The 22285-nt window shown below is 44.4% G+C and overlaps 1 protein-coding gene across 2 annotated transcripts in view; it reads left to right on the forward strand.

Moving 5' to 3' along the window:
* The window catches only part of MEIKIN (meiotic kinetochore factor), a 637531-nt gene that overhangs the window by 183672 nt on the left and 431574 nt on the right, over positions 1 to 22285 (forward strand). For both annotated transcript variants that reach the window (XM_069202007.1, XM_069202008.1), the window contains exon 5: positions 13550 to 13690. In XM_069202007.1, the coding sequence (XP_069058108.1) occupies positions 13550 to 13690 (141 nt within the window). The remainder of the gene's footprint in view (positions 1 to 13549; positions 13691 to 22285) is intronic.

Consider the following 22285-nt stretch of genomic DNA (forward strand, 5'->3'; position numbering starts at 1 on the left):
GCAAAATAATTAGTGTGAAAAAGATTCAAAGGCCACAAAGTAAAGAATCCCTGCAGAGTAGGAACGCTTCCACCAGGGGGACCCCTGGAAGGCTGGTACCCTGGGCCACATTCCACTTCGCACTTGCCTGAAATGCACTATTTGCACAGGAACTGTGGCTTGATATATATCAGGGACAACCAATAGTATAACCAAGTGCCATGCATATATGGGAGATGTGTCAGTGCAAGTTATGAAAGGAAATACAGCATTAACAGCATGGGTCACACATTTAGATAAAGTATGTGTAAGGTACACGTGCATTAAAATGTATACAAAAGTATGAACATTGAACACCCTCTGTGTGGTACACAAATCTCTAGCTTGCACACATTAAACAAATGCCCAACCCACATCATTGGGAGAAAAGGACCCCAATTGATGTTAACACTGGCCAAGCCAAGATAACACACTTAACATATGAAACATCACCCAAAACAGTGTCAGCCCCTTTGGATTACATCCCACAAATCCATCCACTGAATATTTCCCCTTGTGCTGGGTGACTCCACCTCTGGTTCCAAGGTCAGATTATACCAACCACATCAGGGTGAAACAAACTGCTTGATCATTGCACTCAGCCATGTGTTTTGCTTAAAAGAGCATATTGGTAGTGGACTGTGTTCTTGGTCATTAGAACAATAGGTAAGGCACATCAGCATGCAGCTACTACCAGACCCACACAAACAATAATTATTCTTGTGTGTCGCACATGGGCCACCCCCAGTATTCATGGGGAGATGGCTGCCTCTACCACACAAAGATGCCAATGTAACATACATCAATCTGTCCAGGACTCAACCCTGGAGCTGCTGTGATTCCCTCAACTCCCCCTTCAAGCTCCGGGTAGGCCACTGTCAATATGCGGGCCATTAGGGGAGTTTAAGGGTCTGGTGTGCCCATTGTCCATGTTGGGAGGACAGGCTAAGCTGGACCTCCGTGGTCTTCAGGGCCAGCATCTCAGGTCCTCCCACCTTTTCTGACAATGCACGCTGCGCCGGTGATAGATTCCAAGGGTCCATACCTTCCTGTTGATGGCTCTCCAAATGGCTTGCTTCTGATTAGCGTTGACCTGTTAAGCCAACACAGTAGCGAAGTAACGTGTATTTGACCATTCCAAGGCCTAGATGTGTGAGATACAGGCAAACACACAACTTGGTGGGTAGATGTAGCAATAGACATCATGTGAGCAGTGCAGAGCCAATAGATAACCTGTAGGTGTCATTCATGACATCAGTAGTTTAATTTGGGGATACCAGGACAGCATCAAGATAGGTAGGCAGACACGTCTCCTAGTTAAGCATGGTTTGTACATTGCTTAGTCCATGATGAGTGAACATCAGTTGCCTCATGGTAGTTGTAAACATGTCACTTTCTAACTCCCAACACTAGACAAATGGTAAACTCCATGATGAGTGAACATCAGTTGTGACATGGCAAACAACTGTATTTGGGCAGGAACTCAATAGCCTCTTGCTTTGAGTTACAGAAACAGGGCCCCATGGTAGTTGTAGTCATGTCAGTCTCTCTACATCCTAATACTCGACAAATGGTTAGCCTTACATACCTGTTGCCACATTACTGTTAGGTTGGACCATAAATCCAACTTATACATATTGACACATACCATGGGTCCTGGGATTATGTTTTGATATTAAAACACTTACAGACCCCATTCCAACAAATGGCATGTAATGGAGATTGATACCTGTGATGTTGTGTACAATAATACACATTGACAATCTAAGGTCTCTGATATTTTAGTTATTGCATGTTAAGAAAGTAGATTAATAACACAGTGGCAGAAGCTAAGATGTGAGCATACAGGACATTGAAGTTTTGTGACAATTTCTGTGGTGTAATTTACTAGTCTGTGCTCCCCCAGCTATTCCTGTCAAGCCCTCAGTATGTAGGATGGCCAAGACCTTCTTCTCTCAAGGAAAGAGTTGTAATAAGTTGCTGGGAGGACCACCACCATAGGCCAGGGAACGTACCTTCCCCCTCTGGTCATTCCACCTCTTCCTAAAATCCTCCTTTGTGCACAAGGTGGTGCCTACATCATTCACTCGGTTGACTACCTTTTGCCACATTTCCATTTTGCTATTGAGAGGGGTATGTTGGACTTATAACGTCTACTCTTATAATTTCATCCACCGTGACTCTTAACTCATCTTCAGAAAAACATGGATTTTTAGAACGTGACATGACTGTAAATTAAAGTGGGTGACAAGGACTAAGAAACAAGACGTGATACTGGGAATTTTTTTTAAAGTTTGTTAAAGGTGTTAGAGGGGATAGGAAAAAAAGGTCTTCCATATCTCACAAAAATGAAACTATGATGTGTGGTCTCTGTCTTGCTCTGCTGCAGTGGAGAGGCAAAGGATCATGGTCTGTGATGGAGTGTTTTATGATGTGATTTGAAGGTGTGTCCACTTGGCCAGTGGACGTCATCTATGTTGTTTCTGAATCCATTCAATGGGCACTGTACTGGTGCTTTGCTTTGCTGAGTGTACCGCAGTGATCAACAGCTTCAAAGGGGCTGCAGTGTCAACTGTGTTTTTGTAATAGGCTTGGCGGTTGGCCGCGGCCATGATGGTGTCGGAGTATGCACTGCCAGCATTGCATCCAGCCGCGCCGCTGGCAGGCAGCAATATGTCGACACATTCGACAGTTGCGCCTATACACATCTTAATACAGAAGGCAGGAGAGAACCAGCACAACAGTCTTCTTGGGGCTGGCACCACGTTGGACCGGCGGACCCACCGACATAACTCGTAATCAGTCCCTAAGAAAGACATCACTGGCCCACTCTTTACTGCTCCTTACCATGTAAAAATTCAAAAGTCTGTGTTGAAGCTGATTCCGCAGGTTTCTTGATCCTGCTTCCACCCATGGGATCAATTTGCCTGTTTATGCCTGGATTGTAAGAAACACCCAGTGGACCAGGGGCTTTCACAACTTAGCAGCGCTGTGGCTTAGCTGCAATTCAGGATGGAAATTAGATGTAATTTGTTTTTTGTCCAGAATGAATCTTAGACAAGTTCAAATGAACGTGTAACATGGGCCATGTCACAGAGAGTTTTAAGGCCATATGTTAAAAAGTATTTTTGCGGTCGGAAATGGCCTGATTTCCAGAATTGAGCTGTTTCCGACCGCAGAAATGCTTTTACATATGACAGAGGACAAATTGTGATTCAGTAACATGTTACCAATCGCAATTTGTGTTGAATGATTTGGTATTTGTAAGGGACGTGTTTAGGTCATTCCTTCCAAATACCCAATTACAGTGTTATGTATGAACCGAATTACAGTTGCAAAAACAATTTTTTACGAACGCCACATGGGTGGTGGTAACCATTTGTCATTAGGACCCCCAGGGACCCCTTCCAATTTGTGCATTTTGAAACAAATAATTTTAAGAGTATATATTGGTCCAGGGGACGAGTACCTACTTAAAAAAATGAAACTTAAACATTTCATTTTATTTTTTGACACATCCTGTTTTTCTTTAAGGAAAATCTACTGCATTTAAAAAAACAAATAAATAAAAATTGCTTTATTATAAAGTAGTCACGGACAATGGTTGCCTGCTGACCCCAGCAAGCCACCATCCCTACGATACCTGCATTCATTTTGGGTCATGAACTACGACCTACCTCATTATCATTCATGACGAAGGTTGATTTGTGACTCAATAGGAATCACTATTTCAAACCTATATATTTTCTTTCATTAGGAATTGTGATTATCTTTAGGGGGAGAGTTATATGCAAAAGTGTCTGTGCCTGGTATTAGGTGGCATATGCATTTGGGACTAACCTTTTGATGCAGAGCTTTGTTTATTACGGAGAGGGCTGTGTGTACAAGTCACTTAATCTACCAGTCCAAGGAATGTGTGGTCTGGAGTGTAACACACTGCCCTGCTCAGAAAAAAAGTTGTAAATTAAAGAAGCTCGGGCCTTTTAACACCTAATACGTTTAATAGGGTAGTACATACTTGGTTGTAAACAGTGCTTTGGGGTGGAGTTGTATGCAGAAGTATGTCGACATGGAATGTATTGTTTGTTCACTGGGATAATGGCCTTAAGATGCAGACCTTTGTTTAGGGGAGCTACTGTGTGTACAGGTGACTTCATGTACCAGAATATAAGTATGGTGGAGCACTGAAGTCTTCATGCTAAGTTTTGAAGTCGGAGAGAAACTTGAATACTAAAAAGGCTCAGGCCTTTTTAACACCTAGTAGGTCTAGAGGGAAGTAGACACTGAGCTCTTAAGCTTTGCTTAGGAGGAGAGTTGCATGTAGAAGTGCCTGGTATAAGGTGATGAGTGCACTTGGGGACTGGCATTTTGCTGCAGAACCTACTAGTACAAGGTATGTATGACCTGGGACGGTAGTGTACACACTAAGCTATGTTCAGGGGGCAACTTGTTTATTAAAGCAGCTCTGGCCTTTTAACACCTAATATGTCTAGTAAGTGAATACCCACTTGTAAGCTTTACTTAGGGGGAGAGTTGTATGGTGAAGTACATCGGCCTGGAATTAATTGATGAGTTCACTGGGAGAATGGCATTTTGATGCGGACCCTTTGTATAGGGAGGCAACAGGTAACTTCATCCACCAGTACATGGTATGTGTGGTAGGGGACTGAAGTATTCATGCTCAGTTCTGCTCTGAGAGAAACTTCAATGTAAAAGAAGCTTAGTCCTTTTGGCTCCTAATGTGTCTAGTAGGGGACTAAACCCATAGGTCCTGTTTTTGATCCTGGCAGAGGTGTAACTCCATCACAACAGTCACGGATATTCTGGCCGCTGAAATATAAATCCCATTATATCCAGTGGGATTTATATTTTGACGCACAGGATATCCGTCACCATTGTGACGGAGTAACCCCTCTGCCAGGATCTAAATCATGTCATAAGTTCTGAGATTCCTTTAGGAGGACAGTTGTGTGCAGAAGTGGATGTGCCTCGTATTAAATGATGTGTGCACTTGGGAACTGGCCTTTTGGTGCAGAGCTTTGCTTAAGGAGAGAGCTGTGTGCACAAGTCATTTCACCTACAAGTAAACTGAATGTATGACCTGTACTGAAGTGTTCGAATTCAGCTCTGCTCAGAGAAAAACTTGTATGTTAGAACACCTAATGTGTCTAGTAGGGGACGAAACACTTAATTGTGAGCTTCCTTTAGGAGGAGAGTTGTATGATGAAGTGGGTGTGCCTGGCATTAGGTGATGTGTGCACCTTGGGACTGGCCTTTTGATGCGTTGTCATGTTTTATTTTGCATTTTATTCTATTAGTTTCATGGATATTATATTTTAAACAGTTTATGAAGACTGCTATAAAAAGCAAAGAAAGTAAAACCATTTTCACCTCTGCAGCAGTCAGTCTTCTTCCAATATCAGTTTGTTAGAACTAAAGGCAATCCGATTATCCTTTAGAGACTTCCTACTTTTTTGCCAGAAAAACTGATTTAAACACTGTTGGAAAACGTGTTAACAGTGTATGATCTCAACAAGGTAAGCAGTGTAGGGTCCAAGCAAGTATGTGAAGAAGCAATTAAGGTGTGCATGTGTGTTGTAGATGTCTACCTACAGCTTTTTTAGTGGGTGAGGAGAACGCAACATTGGATCTTCTCAATGGGATATTGAGAACTGCTCTCAGCTATAATCTGTGGATGAGCCACTCCACACATTTTTTGTCAGTAGAAAGAACACGAAGTGCAGAATGTTTGGTCCCTCAAATCCCCAAGAAAAGATCCAAGAAACGCACACCATCACTGATTTGTAAAAGTATCATGCTTTTACCCTCATTCCTTTTTTCAAGGGGTTGTTAAAAACATTTTGATTTGAAAGGCTCATGTGATTCTCATTGTCGTGGACAGGGCTAGAGAGCGATGATATATATATAGGATATTTATGCCTTTAGGTGTCTAGGGTCTTAGTCGACCCCCAAAGGGGAGAACATTTCAACATTCTACAGTTTGTGATTTTGCTTAATGATAAAAGATGGAATATTGAAATGGTTAGTCTTTCTGCTTGTTTTCACTTGCCTGATCACAGCTGGTCGTTTAAACTATCAGCAGTTTCTACATTCTCAAAAGAATTACACACTCATATTTCCTCCGGTCCCTTTCCATGTTCCCACATGTGACCAAGACCTAGCCTTGACGTGTTTCCTGTGTGAGAGGAACGTAATTGAACTACATCACTGAGACATGCAATCCAGACATCCATCTACACAGTGTTGTGTTTTAATAGCACTGTGTAGTTGGTTCATGCCTCGGCCCTCTCAGCCCCCTCCTCCTCCTCTTTCCATGAGGAGCTTTAGACGAGGCCGAGAGGGCTATCCCGCACACTAGCAGTGCTCCTGAAAAAACTAAAATCATGTTTTCAGGAACACTACTAAATTTAACGATGCACAGTTTCAAGACAGGGAGGCAAAGTGCAGAACGTCGGGCTTCACAGGAGACAGGCAAGCTGCGTACTGGAGCTCCTGACAAGGAACCACCAGTATGTGTTTGTCTATCAGTTGTGATAAAAGCATACTAAATCTAGTACCCTTTAGTCGGCTGTTATTTTTTCCACAGTCGTAAGAAATGTTAATTTCAGCGTCATGGAAAAAACAGATGTCCTACACGCTTTGGAGAATCAGGTTAATTTCATGTTGTCAGGTTAATTTCATGTTGTCTGACCATTCCTGTGAGCCCTTTTTGTGTCTGAGTAGCTGATAGGTATAGGATGTTTGTTACAATCAAAGGCGTTGCTGGGCTTTTTGTAGTCTGCAGATTTTGAAGGTAGTACTTCGAGCAGTCTTGAAGCACTAAAGAAAGCAGGGTGCCTTGGTCTGAAAAACACTAAAAAAGTGGGCTTTATGTGTTTCTTAATGCCCTGCGCAGCCTTTTACACATGCTTTCTACTGGTAACCAGGAATGAGAGGGAAACCCTTTCAATGCACTGGTGTTCAGTGTTTGCTTGTGTGTTCCCATCTTTCACTTGGTGCCTAAGTTGATCTGCAAGATGAATAGAAAACCATGTACTCTGAACCTACTGATCCCTGTGTGGCAAGAAATATTTGGTTCATGGATCTGATCCGAGCGACCCACAGTCCAGGAATTGCATTCATGAACAGTTCAGACCTGGAAATAAGTCTGTGTGCTACATTACAAATTTGTATCGATCATTTAATTCTTAAGGGTCTTGAGCACCTAGAACACAGACATCTTGAAATTCCTCCAGCCTTTGTGAAAATACTTGCGCAAACAAGAGCTTTTGACCAATAGGGCTTTGCTGAAAAGGAAATAATTTTACAACTGGTATGCTGAGCAAAGATTGCATGCCATGTCCTTCTAACCTCATCAGCTAATGCCATACTTGATGTAAATTCTTAAATTAGGTTTCAAACGTAAATCCATAGAGGTTCATTACTCAGCAATTTTAAAATGTCACAAGATCCATATTTCTACTTTGCCATTTCCCCATAGGATTTTAAAGGTTTTGTAGGACATTCTTATTCAGTCTTGTCATAACAGACGTGACTACCTTTTTAAATCCATCCACAAGACTGAAACAAAATTTCAGACTTGGAAAGTTTGCCCTATAGATAGCCCTAAGGTGCTTCATTCTAGTCTGAGAGACCGGCTTTCTCCATACAAGAACCTTGCTTTGCTTTAGATAAAAGAAAACTTTATTGTCTTAATGTGTGTTATTGACTCATGTCATATTATATAATACACACACACGCGCTCACTCACTTGATCTGTCGCTCTTGATCGATCAGGTAGTGATTACTCGGGATAAATGGATTATTGGACTATAGAGCTAATCCTGAATTCCCCCGAAAAGGACACCAAAACCAGAGACTGTCCTATTAAAGCTAATCTTCTAAAATCCTTAGTCTGTTAAAGAAAGAAAACAGCAACTCAGTAATGTACCCCCTCAGCAAACCATTAAAAGCGCTAAACAGCACAACTTAGAACATCTATCCTAAACTATTGAAACGGGGGTGGGTAGCGTTCCCACAATTAATGACAACAGGGTAAAATACTAAATTAGTTATATGTAGCAGATTCACCACTGATAGTGTAACAGAACACTTGTTAAATGCCAAATTAACTTTTAATTTATTTTTAGCCAGGACCTTTCTTGTGAGAAATTGCAGGACCCTATTCATTTACATTGGATATACTGGCGTTTTAGAAGCTATGCCAAAATATTTAATTTCCATACATATTGTACATTTTATTGTTTAGTGCTAAAAGTTGTCTGGAAAGGCACCCTTCTAATAGATCAATAGCAAGTGGCAAGAGTCGTAAAACAAAGGTATCCAAGACAGCCTCTTAAACATCTAAATTAAATGCCTGCATTTTTTAATGTACAGTTTAGGGCTGATGTCACATGTAAAACTGTTCTCATGGTTGGGCTGCATTCAAAAAGAAAAGGGACCTTGAGGATAAAATAACCCCTCCACACTGATGATAATCTGTACATGGATTTGGAGGAGGTCAGTAGATTGGGCATTTCCCCAGATACTGAGTTGTTCTCCCCCCAAAGCCATCAACATAAAAGAGTACTTTCTTTGCTGTGATCACAAGATTTGCAGCTGAAATATTAAATCTAGAGCTTCCATCTATGGAAGTTAGAACTAAGGTGTTAACAGAAGTTTTGCAAACTGGGCAGCCTTCCTCTGAACCTCAACTGCCATTCAGTGAAGCCCTGACTGATAACCTAATAAGCACCTGGTCTACGGCTTGTTCCTGTTCACCGTTGAACAGGCAGATAGCCTGTTACCACTGGCTGATGCCGGGCGACCCTTCTTGACGCAGAACATTGCACCATACATTCTGGTGGTTCAGGCTTCCATCTGCAGGGTAAAACTGAATTGATTCCATTATGGCTCTTACCCGCTCCACCAACCTGCCCCCATAAGTCAGAAAGTCAAAGAGAATTGAAGTATTTAGGAAACAAATTACTTCATGGGCCAGCCTTGCCATTTGAGTAAGTGCCAGCTCGGGAGATATCCAGTTGCTTTACTAGACATGTTTAGTGAGAGTTTGCCTGCAGTCCCTGAGAAATGTTGGGCCAACCTAAATCAGCCCCTCTAGGATTGTCAGGATGGGGCAAAATACTTCATCTTTTCTGGCCTGGACATTAATGATTGCTTGGGCAGGGAAAACAGCAATATTCTTCAGCTTCACACATGAATGAGATCCACAGGCTTTTCTGGTGACATGCAGGCTTCTCTGATGTCCCACGGATCTCGTTTCTATGGCGATATGACCAATACTGCACTAGCATGCTTTTAAGAAAGGCATGCCACAACACATTCCTTGCACCCCTCTACTCTGGCACTTAATACCCCCAGCAGTTTCACAACTTTTGAGGCAACTTCAGAGGTTTTACGTACCGGCATCGCAAAGTCTAACAGCCTCTACAATAGGCACACCAGTCCTTTCAGTGTCAGGGTGCAGACCAAGCAGACAACTTCCAGGCCACTGGAGTCGGTGAACTTCCAGTTTCCTGCGCCTGTGGCATCAGCCTCCAAACTGCTTTAGTTGTCCCTTGGTGGCACAGGACCATGCTGTGTGATGCAGGATATGACATCTTCTCTAAGGGTGACAAAATATATAATCTGACAGCTGAATCCTTCATTTTTTTTAAACGGAACTTTGTCCTGTCATTCCTTTTTGTCCCATCACATCTTCTACCCACATGAGAGCAGATTTCAGAGAAGCACTTGTCTATCTTCTTATAGGAGGTGTAGGTTCTCTTGGATAAAAGAGACCTAGAGATGGTCTTTAAATAAGAATTGGCTGCTATTGGTGCTATTTCCTCACACTAAAGGAGAACGATATCCTTTTACCTATTTTTTTTTTATGTCTGCCCTCTAGAGGCCTTCTTGTGTAAGGGCACATACAAGATGCTCACATTGTTCTAGGTTCTGTCTCCCTTGAATCCAGGAGACTGGATGATGGTTTTAGACATGCAGGATTCCTACTTTTATGTGCCCTTCATGGAGTTCTACAGGTGCTACTTGCGGTCAAGGGTAGGCCAGGAGCATTGTACATTTGGCATGCTCCCCTCCGGCCTCACCAACGCCCCTCAGGTGTTCTCGAAAGTGGTGGCAGTGGTCACAGCACACCTTCGGAGGTTGGGGATTCCAGTTTTCTCTACTGCTATGTCTAGCAGTTTTAGAACGGGCTCGCCACAGTTGTACACCACCTCCACACAACGGCTAACCTCCTAGCATCATTGTGGTTCACTATCAACATTTTGAAATCCCACATGACTCCTTTGCGGAGGCTTACTTTCATCTGGGCGGTTCTGGATACAGTGCATTTATGGGCCTTTACTCTTTGACGGTGAGGACATTGAGGCAATGAGTCTGATGTCTCATCCTTAGTCTAGAGACTTACAGAGAGTGGCTCTGAGGCTTCTTGCATCCTGCTCATTGGCTATGCCAGGTGACACATACCGGCTCCAGCAGGGGAACCTGAAGTCTCCGGGGGCCCAGAAGCAGAGGAACCTGTCTGATTCCTACCAGGTTTCGAAGGAGACTGCACAAGATCAGCTACTTGACTGCAGTTGGACCAGAGTCAGACCACTCTTTCTGCCTGACTCAGAACTATTGGTGGTTCTGGATACATCATCACTGGGATAGGGGGGTTGTCTGGGAGAAATGGAGACCTGTGACTCTGGTCTCCACCAGAAACCCGTCTTCACATCAACCTGTTGGAGTTGTAAGCCCTTTTCCTGGCACTGAAAGCCTTCCTGTGGCCTATTATAGGAAGGGTAGCTCAGATCCTCATGGACAGTACCTCCGGCATGTGGTACTGCAGCAAACGGGGTGAGGTGGGGTCCTGGACTCCGTGCCAAGAGGCAGTCACTCTCTTGAGCTAGCTGGAGCATCAGGGCATTTCCCTGGTGATGAGCCACCAAGCAGGATTCTTGAACACCGGGGTGGAGTAACTCAGCCAACAGCATCTAGAAGATTACGAAAGGCAGTTAAATCTTGAAGTGTCTCAGGGATCTTTCTAGCAGTAGCTAGTACACTGGCTAGATCTTTTTGCCACTGTTGAACCTTTAGTGTAAAAACCCTTACATGATAGAGTTTTCAAGGAAGCTCTCTCTTAGAGACACATTCTGGCTAGAGTGGAGGAGGGGACTTTGTACTCATTTCTGCCACTGCCTCCCCTGCCCAAGTTTTGAATTTTTTTGTTATACTTTATTATATTGCCCTAATTGGGATGAGTATGCCCGGACGTGGATCCCTTGCACACTGTCTCACTGTAACCAAGCTATACCCAGCTGATAAGCCCCATAAAAAAGGACAAAATCAGTCCTTCGTTACTTGTGTTCTGGGTTTCAGGGAGGATCTGGATTGGCAGTTTGGTCTGGAGTGTTCCTATTGGAGTTGGGTTAAAACTGATTTGCATATAGTTGGGTCCAAACAGAAGTGGCATGGTGTGCAAAATAATGGTAAATTGGGATGTGGCCCGAGTAATTACCAGTGACTGAGATTAATTCAAGCACTCCAGCCATCACTTTTTGTATACTTTAGCAGGTTCTGAATTATGCACAAATCATCATAGTGGCTCCAGTGTGGGCCGGGAGTGTCAGGAACCTGGATTTCTGGGAATGAGCACCTGTCCTTTGAGCAGGCTCCAACTTCGAGAGTCTGTCCTGTCAACACAGGGTCCTGGACCCCAACCTGCATAATCTGCACCTCGATATACATAGATTTTGAGTTGCAGCAGTTGGTTGGATTTGATCTTCCTCCCATAGTTGTGGATGTCATCGCTGTTGCCCAGGCATCCCTCTACGAAGTCTGTATGCCAGGTGTTGGGACAAACTCTAGTTTATTGCCTGGTGTGTTGTAAGCCTAACTGTCAGATATCTTGTTTGTTTTATATCTGTTCAAGCAAGGCATTGCAGCAGGCACCATTGATGGTTACTTGTCGGCCCTTTTGCGCTTGCTGGCCCAGCTATTTTTGTTCAATCACCAGTTGTGATGAGGTGCTTCAAAGGTTTGACACATGTTTTCCCCTGAACCCTTTAAGGTGCCACAGTGGTAAGTGAGATTCTGGTTTTCAGTTTCCTTATGTGCAGTCCCTGTAAACCGATGCACAACTGTCCTCTGTTTTCTGACTCTGAAGAGTGTATTCCTGGTTGGGATAACTTGAGCCAGTTGCTTGAGTGAACTCTGAGTGCTCTCGGTGCAGCGATTGCACCTACTTTTTCTTTAAAAAAAAAAAAAGAAATTTGATGTTGAGGACCAGGGCAGCCTTTTTTCCAGAGATCATGGCTCCGTTTTACATTGGACAATCCATCATACTCCTAATGTTATTTGCTCACCCTCAACCCTTGGAAGAGGAAAAGAGACTCTATTAGCTATACCTCATGAGAGCCTTAATCTTTTTCATCGATTGCATCATGAGACAAACAGTCAGCTTTGTGTGAGGTTCTCTGGGGCAGAGCAAGACAAGGCGGTGCAGAAAACCGTGTTCTTCAAGGTAGTCATCTGCCTTAGGATCTGCTATGCATTAGCCAAGAATCAGCCTCCAGTATGAGAGGGCCCACTCCACCAGGGCCAAGGCTGCTGCTTTGGCATATGGAGTGCCTATTCATCATTTCTGACAGGCTGAGAAGTGGGCATTAGTGCATATATCACAAAGTACTACTGGCTTGAGAGTTGGGTCTATTGGAAAAGTCGTGTTGCCGTTTAGTCCTACAGGACTATTAGATCTGTCCCCATTCCACAGACTCAGTGCCCTGGAGGATACTGGTTTGGTATCTGTTCTAAAGTTGAGGAATCTACAGTTAGAAGTTTCCATCTGAAGTGCTAGCTACTTACTTTTGATAACGTTGTTTGATTATCCATCTAATCACATATTCTTCACAGCCCTCCCGCCTCCCTGTTCTGTGGAGTGAACTACTTTTTTCAATCCAAAGAAGACCCAAATTAGAACGCTGTACACTGGTACCTCTGCTTATGGTTGAGATACTGTACTAGTCCTGAACAGTGACAAGAAAGAAACTGATTTAAATATACAGCAGTGGCACTTATATGAGGCTCCATCATCACTTCCAAGACGGAATGAAATTAACATGGAGCTGCATGACACCACCTCGTGGTGCGCCACAGCAGTGCTGTTTTAAATTTCCCAGATTCAGTGTGTCACCTGGGAATATTCTAAAAGTGAGGAGTTTATATAGAGTATTCACTAGAATGAGCACTACTGAAGGTAAGTAAGTTGTTCTTCAAGGACTAAGTTACCTGTTCTGAGAAGGCTATTGATACTGTAGTGCAAAACTAGTGTTTTTCGGTGGATTGTAGTGCTTGTGGTACATATTTAAGTATCTGCTCATCTTTAAGTAAGGCTTAGAGAAACCTTATCTTTATTTATGTCATCAACTTCACTACATGTATTACTATTATAATTCCAGTTAATCAGTGCACAAATTAATAATACTGCGGAGTGTAGTTTTTGAATATTACTTTTTTTGTCTTGCAGGGCTTTCTGTTCCTACTGGTGTTTCTTCATATTTAATTAATTGTTTAGACACAGTGTCTATGTCTGAATCCACGGAGTTGACCAGCAACTTGACTATTTTCTCATCACCAGAAGTATTTAGGGGTGAAGATGAAAGTTCAGGTAAATGTGACAGTGGATTGTAATACTTTTTGCTCAGAGTGATTAATTTTTTAGTTACCTATTCTTAGGCCATTCTGTGCTCCAGTGGTCCAGTTCATTCACATTCCCAACTACCTGGTAATCGTCTGCATTTGTGTGATACACTATAAATGTACGTTTTCCATTAGATCTAACTTCAACATTTTACTTTTGAAAACAGTGATAATGGTATCCAGTGGTGTATTTAGGGACGTACATAGAGTTCAAAGGTTATAAAACTTCTGATGTGGAGAGTGAAGCTGAGGCTCTATAGGGAATGAAAGATGAAGGATGACTGCTCCTCCCCAGACAACTCTACTATTGCTATTTCTGCTTCATAGGATCTTAATTGATCGTCATAAATGTTAGAATAAATCCACTCTGTATTTGGACTCCATAACACTTCAATTGAATATAATTTTTCAAAGATTTTTCGTCTGGATTGTATAGATCCATAGGAAGTACAGATCACTTGAAAGCATATTCAAAGCCAATTTTTGTTCTAAATGTAGCCTTTTAGTGTAAAGTGCCCATTTCCAGACTGTGTTTGGGGATCCAGAAGCAAAAAGGCTAAACACTATTATGAAAGAGTAAATGCAATAGACTCACATTGAAACTGAGTAAAAGTGTCCTCTCTGTTTAAAACTCTAGAAGATTCCGGATCCATGACCTATTGGAATGGCAGTTGCCGCCCAGATCAATTTATTTTTTCCATCTTGTGAGGCAAAGATCTCAGAGAATTTGAGATGCTTCACACCTCTTGTTTTTTTTTTTCTCTCAAATTCTTCCATGGAAGTTCAGTTTGTTTTTTTACTCAGTGATCTGCTCCCTAGTAAAGACCTTTTTTCCTGTTTGTGGTAGAAATGCCTTCTTTGTTTTCCAGATGCCCATCCAGTGGAAGACCGAAGGCAGTGTCAGACGTAGACACAGGCACATTTCAAATTGATAGTTTCTTGCCCACCTTCGCCATCAGAGATGACAAAGGGTCCCACGCCCTTAGCATGTTCTCCACTGATGTCAAAGAAAACACATTTTACAGTATTGACATACTCAAGTCCCTCATCAACATGCAAGCAAACAGCCTTCAAGATATCAAAACACCCCCTATCTCCGTCTAAGTGATCCAGGACGGTGACATTGCCATTTCTCACAATGTTGATGGTTTTGTCTACAACAGCTCGGTCACATCATTATACGCACTTGACAACTACTTTCCACTCACCCAGAATGGTATCGCCATGCTCTTTGGATTAGTCTAGCGTTACTCTAAGAGTCTTCCTCCTTATTATCGCTATCACCTAGGTTGTGCTAGAGCTACACAGAAAGAAAGTCCATCAAGATCAGCCTATGAACCATGACCAGTTCTACTTCCTCTTTGACCTATAAGACCAATTACTCCACCTGAAGGTCTGATGCATACATGGTTAAGACCTCTCAGTTTCTCCTCCAGCAATGGTGTCCTGACCCACATCAGTGTCCTTTTTAAGGAGGCCTAAATTGACACACCCCTCTCTCCCCCCCCCCCCCCCCCAGCCATTACAGCCACCCCATAGGAGTACGTAGAAGACATCCTCCACTTGCCTGAAAGAAGAAAAGGCTTAGATCACAATCAAGAGGAAAATCTCCTTATACACACTTTGATGTTCATTCATCACAGCCTTCTTCCTGTCTAGCTGCCTCACCATATTGGGTATTGCCTTTGATGATATTACTAAGTTTCAGAAAGATCGTGCAAGGGGAGTGTTGAAACTTAATATTCAAACAGACTCTTCAATCTCATGTTATCTGTCATCTTTCAAGCTTTGCAATCTAGATCTGCTCCAAAGCCACTTTTACCTTCAGTGTTGGTGTTGTTAGATATTGTTGAATACAAGTTTTTTTGTTCAGCTGTTCTTATGCTTAATAAGAAAAAAGCAGTGTGTGCAGCAGGCACAGTCTGAAACATAACACAAAGGTTCTTACTCTGTTCCTAAAAGCAGGAGGCACCCTAGAATGTTGTTGATAGTGATGGCTTGCTGCACCCTCATTATACTGATGATGCCTTATACATCGATTTACGGAATTTCAGTGGGCTTGATGACTGATACCGACATCTGAGCCATTGCTTCCTTGTAATGATGCCATCACAGATACCTTAATGGCTACTTGGTTAAAGCCTTTTCCTTGCCCAACTGTGAATAGACAGGTGACCAGATATCACAGACCGGCACCTGGTAACCTGGAATTTTTCACCAAGTACCCCGCCCCAGAGAGTTTGATTTCATGTGCTACAAACAGTAAGGTGAATCCAAACCGATTTCCTACCACTCCTCAGGATAGGGAATACAAGAGGATTGATGCTTTTGGCAAGTGTATGTATTCTGTCGCCTCTCTAGCACTGCTGTCCATAACTGCATTTTTTCTGCAGGGCCACTTAACACATGTCCTTTGGGACAGAACTAGTGATATGTTGCTGGAAACCTGGAAGATCTTTGGGCATCTTTTATTCAGATACAACATGTTGTACAGGATGCGGACAAATTGGTGATCTGTACAAGTCAGATTGCCTCAGTATTAAAGTTGTTACCAGTGTTCTTCGTAGACACAGAGGGATGTGATCCACATTATTCACTTGAACCATGATCCCTAATGTGTACTTTCTTTAATTGGCCTACTTCTTCAGAGAAGAGGCAGGCAACAGAGGTACAGTGCGCTTCTTAGAAACGGTAACTCCCGCCAGACAGTTCCTGTATTAGTGCTCAAAATCTGTAGGCTATTCCTTAGTGCTGACATATAGTCAAAGAGATTTCCTAGCAAGTGATTCAGTAGGCATTCAGTTCCTTTCGAGGCTGTGGAGGCGGGTCTGGCAGGCAACGTGCAGGGGCCTCCATGTTCCAATTTCTCCTCTCCTGCTACAAGTTCTCCAAGGTCCAACAAACTACTTGAGTTTACCTTGATGGTTTTGTGCACAATTAGTGGGATGGAGGAGCAGGACTCCCAGATTGGCAATCCATCAAGTTTGACAGTTGGGTTTTACAGTTTGTTCAAAATGACTATTTTATCTTAACTCTTCTCCTCGTCCAATATTACCCCCACACCAGAAAGGTTTTCTGATGAGCAGATATTGGTCTTGTTAAAGGAGGTGCCCCTGTTGCTCTCTAAGGATGCCATTGAGATGTTGCCAGGCTCAGAACGGGTGGAGGTTGTTACACTCTATATTGCCCTGCCCAAAAAACAGATGGGGTCTCCCGGCCTATCTTGTACTTTTGATCCTTGAATGCCTTTCTGCAGGAGGTCAAATAAAATATGCTTACACTGGCCCAGTTGTTGTCTGCCGTGGACTGGGGTGGCAGGATGGCATCCTTGCACTTGCAGGATGTGTATGTTCATATACACTTTGTGCAGTCCCACAGACATTATCTTCCCTTTAGCCCTATCAGTGCCCCTAAGGTGTTAATGAAGCTGATGGTGTGGTTGCTACTCATCTTCCCCGTATTTTCATACCTCGACCACTGGCACCTGAATGTGGGCTCACCACAGTCAGTCATGGAGAACCTCTGGATGACAGCAGACTGCTTGACATTGTTGGGTTTCACTATAAACAAGCCAAAGTCCCACTTGATTCCTTCACAGTGCCTTCCATTCACTGAAACGGTCTTGGACAAAGTGGAGTTTGGGGCTTTCCTTCTGGTGCAGTGAGTCCAGGACATTCAAGCTAATATCCTGATGTTTCGGGCTCAATTCTGGATCACAATAAGAGTGAACTGAGGATTCCTGGACTTTTAGCCTTGTGCAACCTCTTCCTCGGCTATGCCAGGCGCAACATGAATGCTCTACATTGTAACTTGAAATTATAATGGACCCAGCATCAAGACACACTTGTCAACACAGTCCAGGTCTCAGAGGAAATAGTTTGAGATTTGCAGTAGTGGCTGCAAAAACACATTTGGTCCAGCAGAAGATCCCTCTCCCTTCCCCACCACGAGCGAACAGTGGTGGCAGACGTGTCAATGGTAGGCCGGAGAGGTCATATAGAGGAGCTAGAGATCAGGGGACTCTGGTTGCTGGCTGAGGGTAGACATCAATTTGTTGGGGCTGTGGGCTGCTTGTCTGGCTCTCAAGGCCTTCTTGCCATTCATCAAGGGGATGAGAGCTACAGATTCCTTTAGAATTTCCTGGCATCAGCTTGGAATCCAGAACTTTTGCAGAGCAATACCCTTGCATGTGCCATCAGGTGGCGTTCTTCAGATTCATGTGGCGTCGTCAGTCATGGTCGCCTATAAAGGCACCACCCAGGTGCACGTACGTCCGTTCCTTTTCAACAAACCTCCACGCCAGAAGTGCAGAGCCATGGAAATAACTAACAGTTTGTCTGTGCCAGCAAACCAGGGCCCTGAAAGTGACAATCCCTGATCCTAGCAGACGTATCCACAGAGCGGGGAGGCATAGGTGGGTGTAAGGAATCTGCAGCTAGATTGTCTCTACCAGATAATGCGTTACCGAAGGTAAGTAGCTTGTTCATCTGATAGAGACTCCTAGCTGCATATTCCTTACCTTTTAGAATATATACCCAGGCCACCACCCACGGAAAATTCAGCTTGTCTCCTCAGGGTCAGCCTCTTCTCATCCGTCCACTCCATATTTAAAGATAAAGGAGACTAGTCATTGTTCTCCTTCCTCTGAACCGTCAACATCAAGAAAAGCATCACTAAAGTTCTAGTCGACGACAACACCAATGTCGACGATGCCTTAGACGACGACCAATACATCCACCGTCATCATCATCTTGTCGGCTCGGCGATCGTCATTAGCATCGTTGACGACCATACAGGCACCAACCTCCTCAACAATAGTACGTGCCACTGTGGATTTGACATCACCACCAGTAGAGAAGAAACTGCCGTTGACAACCTTACCTTTTGGAGTCGTCAACAAAGACTCCTCCACCAACTGTGTCCCATCCGTTGATGAGGACACTGTCAATGATAACACAGTCGTCGATGACATGGTTGACCGCATCAACCTCAATGAGTCCATCATCATTGACACCACCAGCAATGAATCCATTGTCGATGACAGCACCATCGACGGTGCCACAGATGACATCATCTGCCTCAAAAGAAATAGTGCCACAATACTCTATTGCGGCCACCTCCTCAGATTCTGCTACCACAGTCGGGATTACTAAAGTCACAAAGACTACTTTGCATACTGATGACACCTCTCCTAGCAAAGTTTCACCCTTACTACCTAGCCATCTCTTGGACTGGGAAGAGTGTGAGGATGAGAGACCATCCTGGGACGCGCACAGTCCATTGGAATTACACATCAAATACCAAGGTGATGATGAATGTGACCAGCAGGACTATGAGTCATGTTATACCCCTCATGGCAGACAATACGAGCCGTTCCAATAGATTTAACCACGCAATACAGTGCATATGCCTACATCATTGATTCAAGACCTTCAGTCCATGCTTCAGGGCTACAAACAAAGGTTTCCGGATTTGGCTCTGGACCAACCACAACAGCCTCTGCCACAGCAGGCTACTTCTCCGGCTACACCAAGAAACATGCCTCCACCTCCAGTGTCACCTAGGTTTACACCTGCTTCTACTATAGCTGGACCTCCCAGAGAGGATGATTTGATTACTGCAACTCACAGTGGTTCCTGCTTCTACGCGACGCATGTACACACGCAATACTTTCACTTCAATTAGTCCGCCTCAATGCGTTTTGGAGCAACGTCTGCAGCATGCTTTGCCTAGTAACAACGTTTTAAAGACATGTGCTGATTTCTGCATGATCCAGAGAGTCATGAGTCATTTTTAGAAGGAGTTCACATTTGAATTGATACCAGGAAGCATTTCACACAACAAATACAAATATATATATATTTTTTTTTATAAAGAACTCTTATTGAGTAAAATAATCAGAAAAGAAATACAAGTTAAAACACAAATAGTGTGGCACCATTAAACCAAAATACATTGTTCGTCCCATTGGCCCCCTTAGGCTCCACAGACACTGGAAGTGTGTATTCGTCTAGTTTTGAGACTTTAGTTCACAGTATAACAACAGGTAGCGGTACTATATACGCGCACCCTGGACCCCTCTCCCTCATCACGGAGGCATCATGTCCGAGGCTGGTATAGTTCGTCATTCATGGGCACAGACAGGTTAGTTGTCTAACGTGTTTACCCATTTCCCCCATATTCTATTGTGCTTGTTTGGGCATCCCCTTGCTTCATATATCGGTTTTTCGCATTGCGCGCACCAGTCCACCCCTCGCCTCCACTTGGCTAAAGCCGGCGCTGTTTCGGCCTTCCAATCTACCATGATGTCTCTTTTTGCCACCAAGCAAGCCACTCCAAGGAAGGTCCGATTCGCTCTAGTTAGTCCCGTTTCCCCCGTAGCCCCCAGCAGAAGCCATGTAGGAGACATCTCCACCTCAGATTGTAGGACTTCTGAGATCTCTCCTATGACTGCCCTCCAGTACGTCTCTGACTGGGCTGGCCCAGACCATATGAAAAAAGTCGGCCTCCGGGTTGGGGCATCGGGGGCAATTAGCTGTAGGCCGGAGGCCTGCTTTAAAGAGTCTTTTGGGGGTGAGGTATGCTGCATGCAGATAGAGGGTTTGTAACATTTGGAATCACGAGGAGATGGCCAGTGATCGGGGAGCCATCAACGCTTCTCTCCAATCTGTTTCTTCTATTGGACCCACCCAGCTCTCCCATTTTGAACGGAGTCCCTCAAGAGGTGGGGAGGTGTTGGTAAGTATAGTGCGGTATAGCTGAGAGATTCCCCCCCTGCCCAGGCTTCCCATCAGTACCTTCGCTTCCAGTGGGCTGTGTTCTGGAAAATGGTCCCCTGGTCGCACATGTACTAACAGGGCGTGTCTAAGTTGTAAATATTTGTGGAATTGGGTGTTGTTCAGTGAGTAGGTTCCTTGGAGTTCCCCAAATGATCGCAGGTGTGGCCCTCCCCATACATCTCCCAGGGTGGATATTCCAATGTTGTCCCATTTCTGGAAGCCTTCCAATGCGGTGACTTCCGCCAACCACTTCCCTTGCCAAAGAGGGGTCTGCTGAGTGAGACGGCTCCACCAGCCCGACACCCTATGGGCTGGTTGCCACCCTGTGAGAGTCATCCTAGTCACTTCCGTAGTGTCTCGTGAGATCGGGCCCCCGTACATCGCGTTCAAAATTCCCTTGTAGCCTATTGTTTGGAGTTCCAGTCTGTATGCTGGGTCTGTCCAGCCCCCCCCCCACCCCCCCCCCCCCCCTAACCAGTCGTTAATCACCAGCAGGTGTGTTGCTAGATAATAGAAATAGATGTTGGACATTCCCAGCCCCCCGTCGTGGATATATCGCTGACAAATAGTAAGGGATAGCTTGGGGCGGGAGCCATGCCACAAGAATTGGCGCGCTGTTGATTCCACTTCCTTGAACCACTTCCTAGGGATTGGGTGTGGGAAGTTCTGCAGCTGGTATAGGAACCTGGGAAGTATCATCATTTTATAAAGTGCTATCCTGCCCAGTAGATTAAGGGGAAGGCTCCGCCACCGCTGGAGATCGTCTTTAATTTTCCTAACCAGTGGGGTGATGTTTAATTCCCATGTCATTTCAGGTAAGAAGGCTATGTGTACGTCCAAGTATTTAAAGCTATTGTGACGGATCAGTATGTTTTGTTGCCAGTCAACACAATCTCTAGAGGGGTGCAGGGGGATCAACAAGGATTTGCCCGGGTTTAAGGTCAGACCTGAGGCCTGTGAGAAAAGGTCTAGTAATTGTAGGATTCGTGGGCCACTCAAGGCAGGGTTAGCAAGGTAGATGAGGACATCGTCTGCGTACAATGCTACTCGGTCCTCTGGGCCAGCAGGCCATGACCAACCCTCCAGTAGGGGGTCCTCCCTTATCAACCTCGCCAGTGTTTCTATCGCTAGTGCGAATAGTAACGGGGACAGTGGGCATCCCTGTCGAGTTCCCCGACGGATGGGAAACGGTTCGGAGGCTACACCGTTTACCTGGACACGTGCGGTTGGGTTAGAATATATAATAGCTTTACAAGACCGCAGAATTTAGGCCCACCGCCGTTATTCCGTAGGACGTGTTCCAGGTAGGACCAGTCCACAGTGTCAAAGGCCTTTTAGAAATCAAGTAGAAAAAGGGCCAAAGGGGAACGGGTCAGGGTCCCGCGGTGTGCCAGGGCAGCGTGTAGTCGTCTGATGCAGTGTCTAGTGCTACGTGGCGGCATAAACCCACACTGGTCCGGGTGTACCAGCGATGGGAGTATAACCCTCAATCTAGTGGCGAGTACAGTTGACAGCACCTTAATCTCGGTGTTCAGGAGAGAGATAGGTCTGTATGCCGAGCGGTTGTGAGACGGGGGTTGGGTTTTCGGGATCACCACTATTGTGGCTTGGTCAATCCCGGAAGGGAAACAGCCATTCTTCTCAGCCTCATTGTACATATTGAGCAGGTGAGAGCTTAGAATGTCCCCACACCTGTTGTAAAGTTCCGACGGGAAGCCATCCGGGCCAGGTGTTTTGCCCGTTGATAAGCTGGATATTGCCGCTGTAATTTCAGCCAGTGTTAT

This window comes from Pleurodeles waltl, chromosome 7 (genome assembly GCF_031143425.1).
Source record: "Pleurodeles waltl isolate 20211129_DDA chromosome 7, aPleWal1.hap1.20221129, whole genome shotgun sequence".
Classification (NCBI taxonomy): domain Eukaryota; kingdom Metazoa; phylum Chordata; class Amphibia; order Caudata; family Salamandridae; genus Pleurodeles; species Pleurodeles waltl.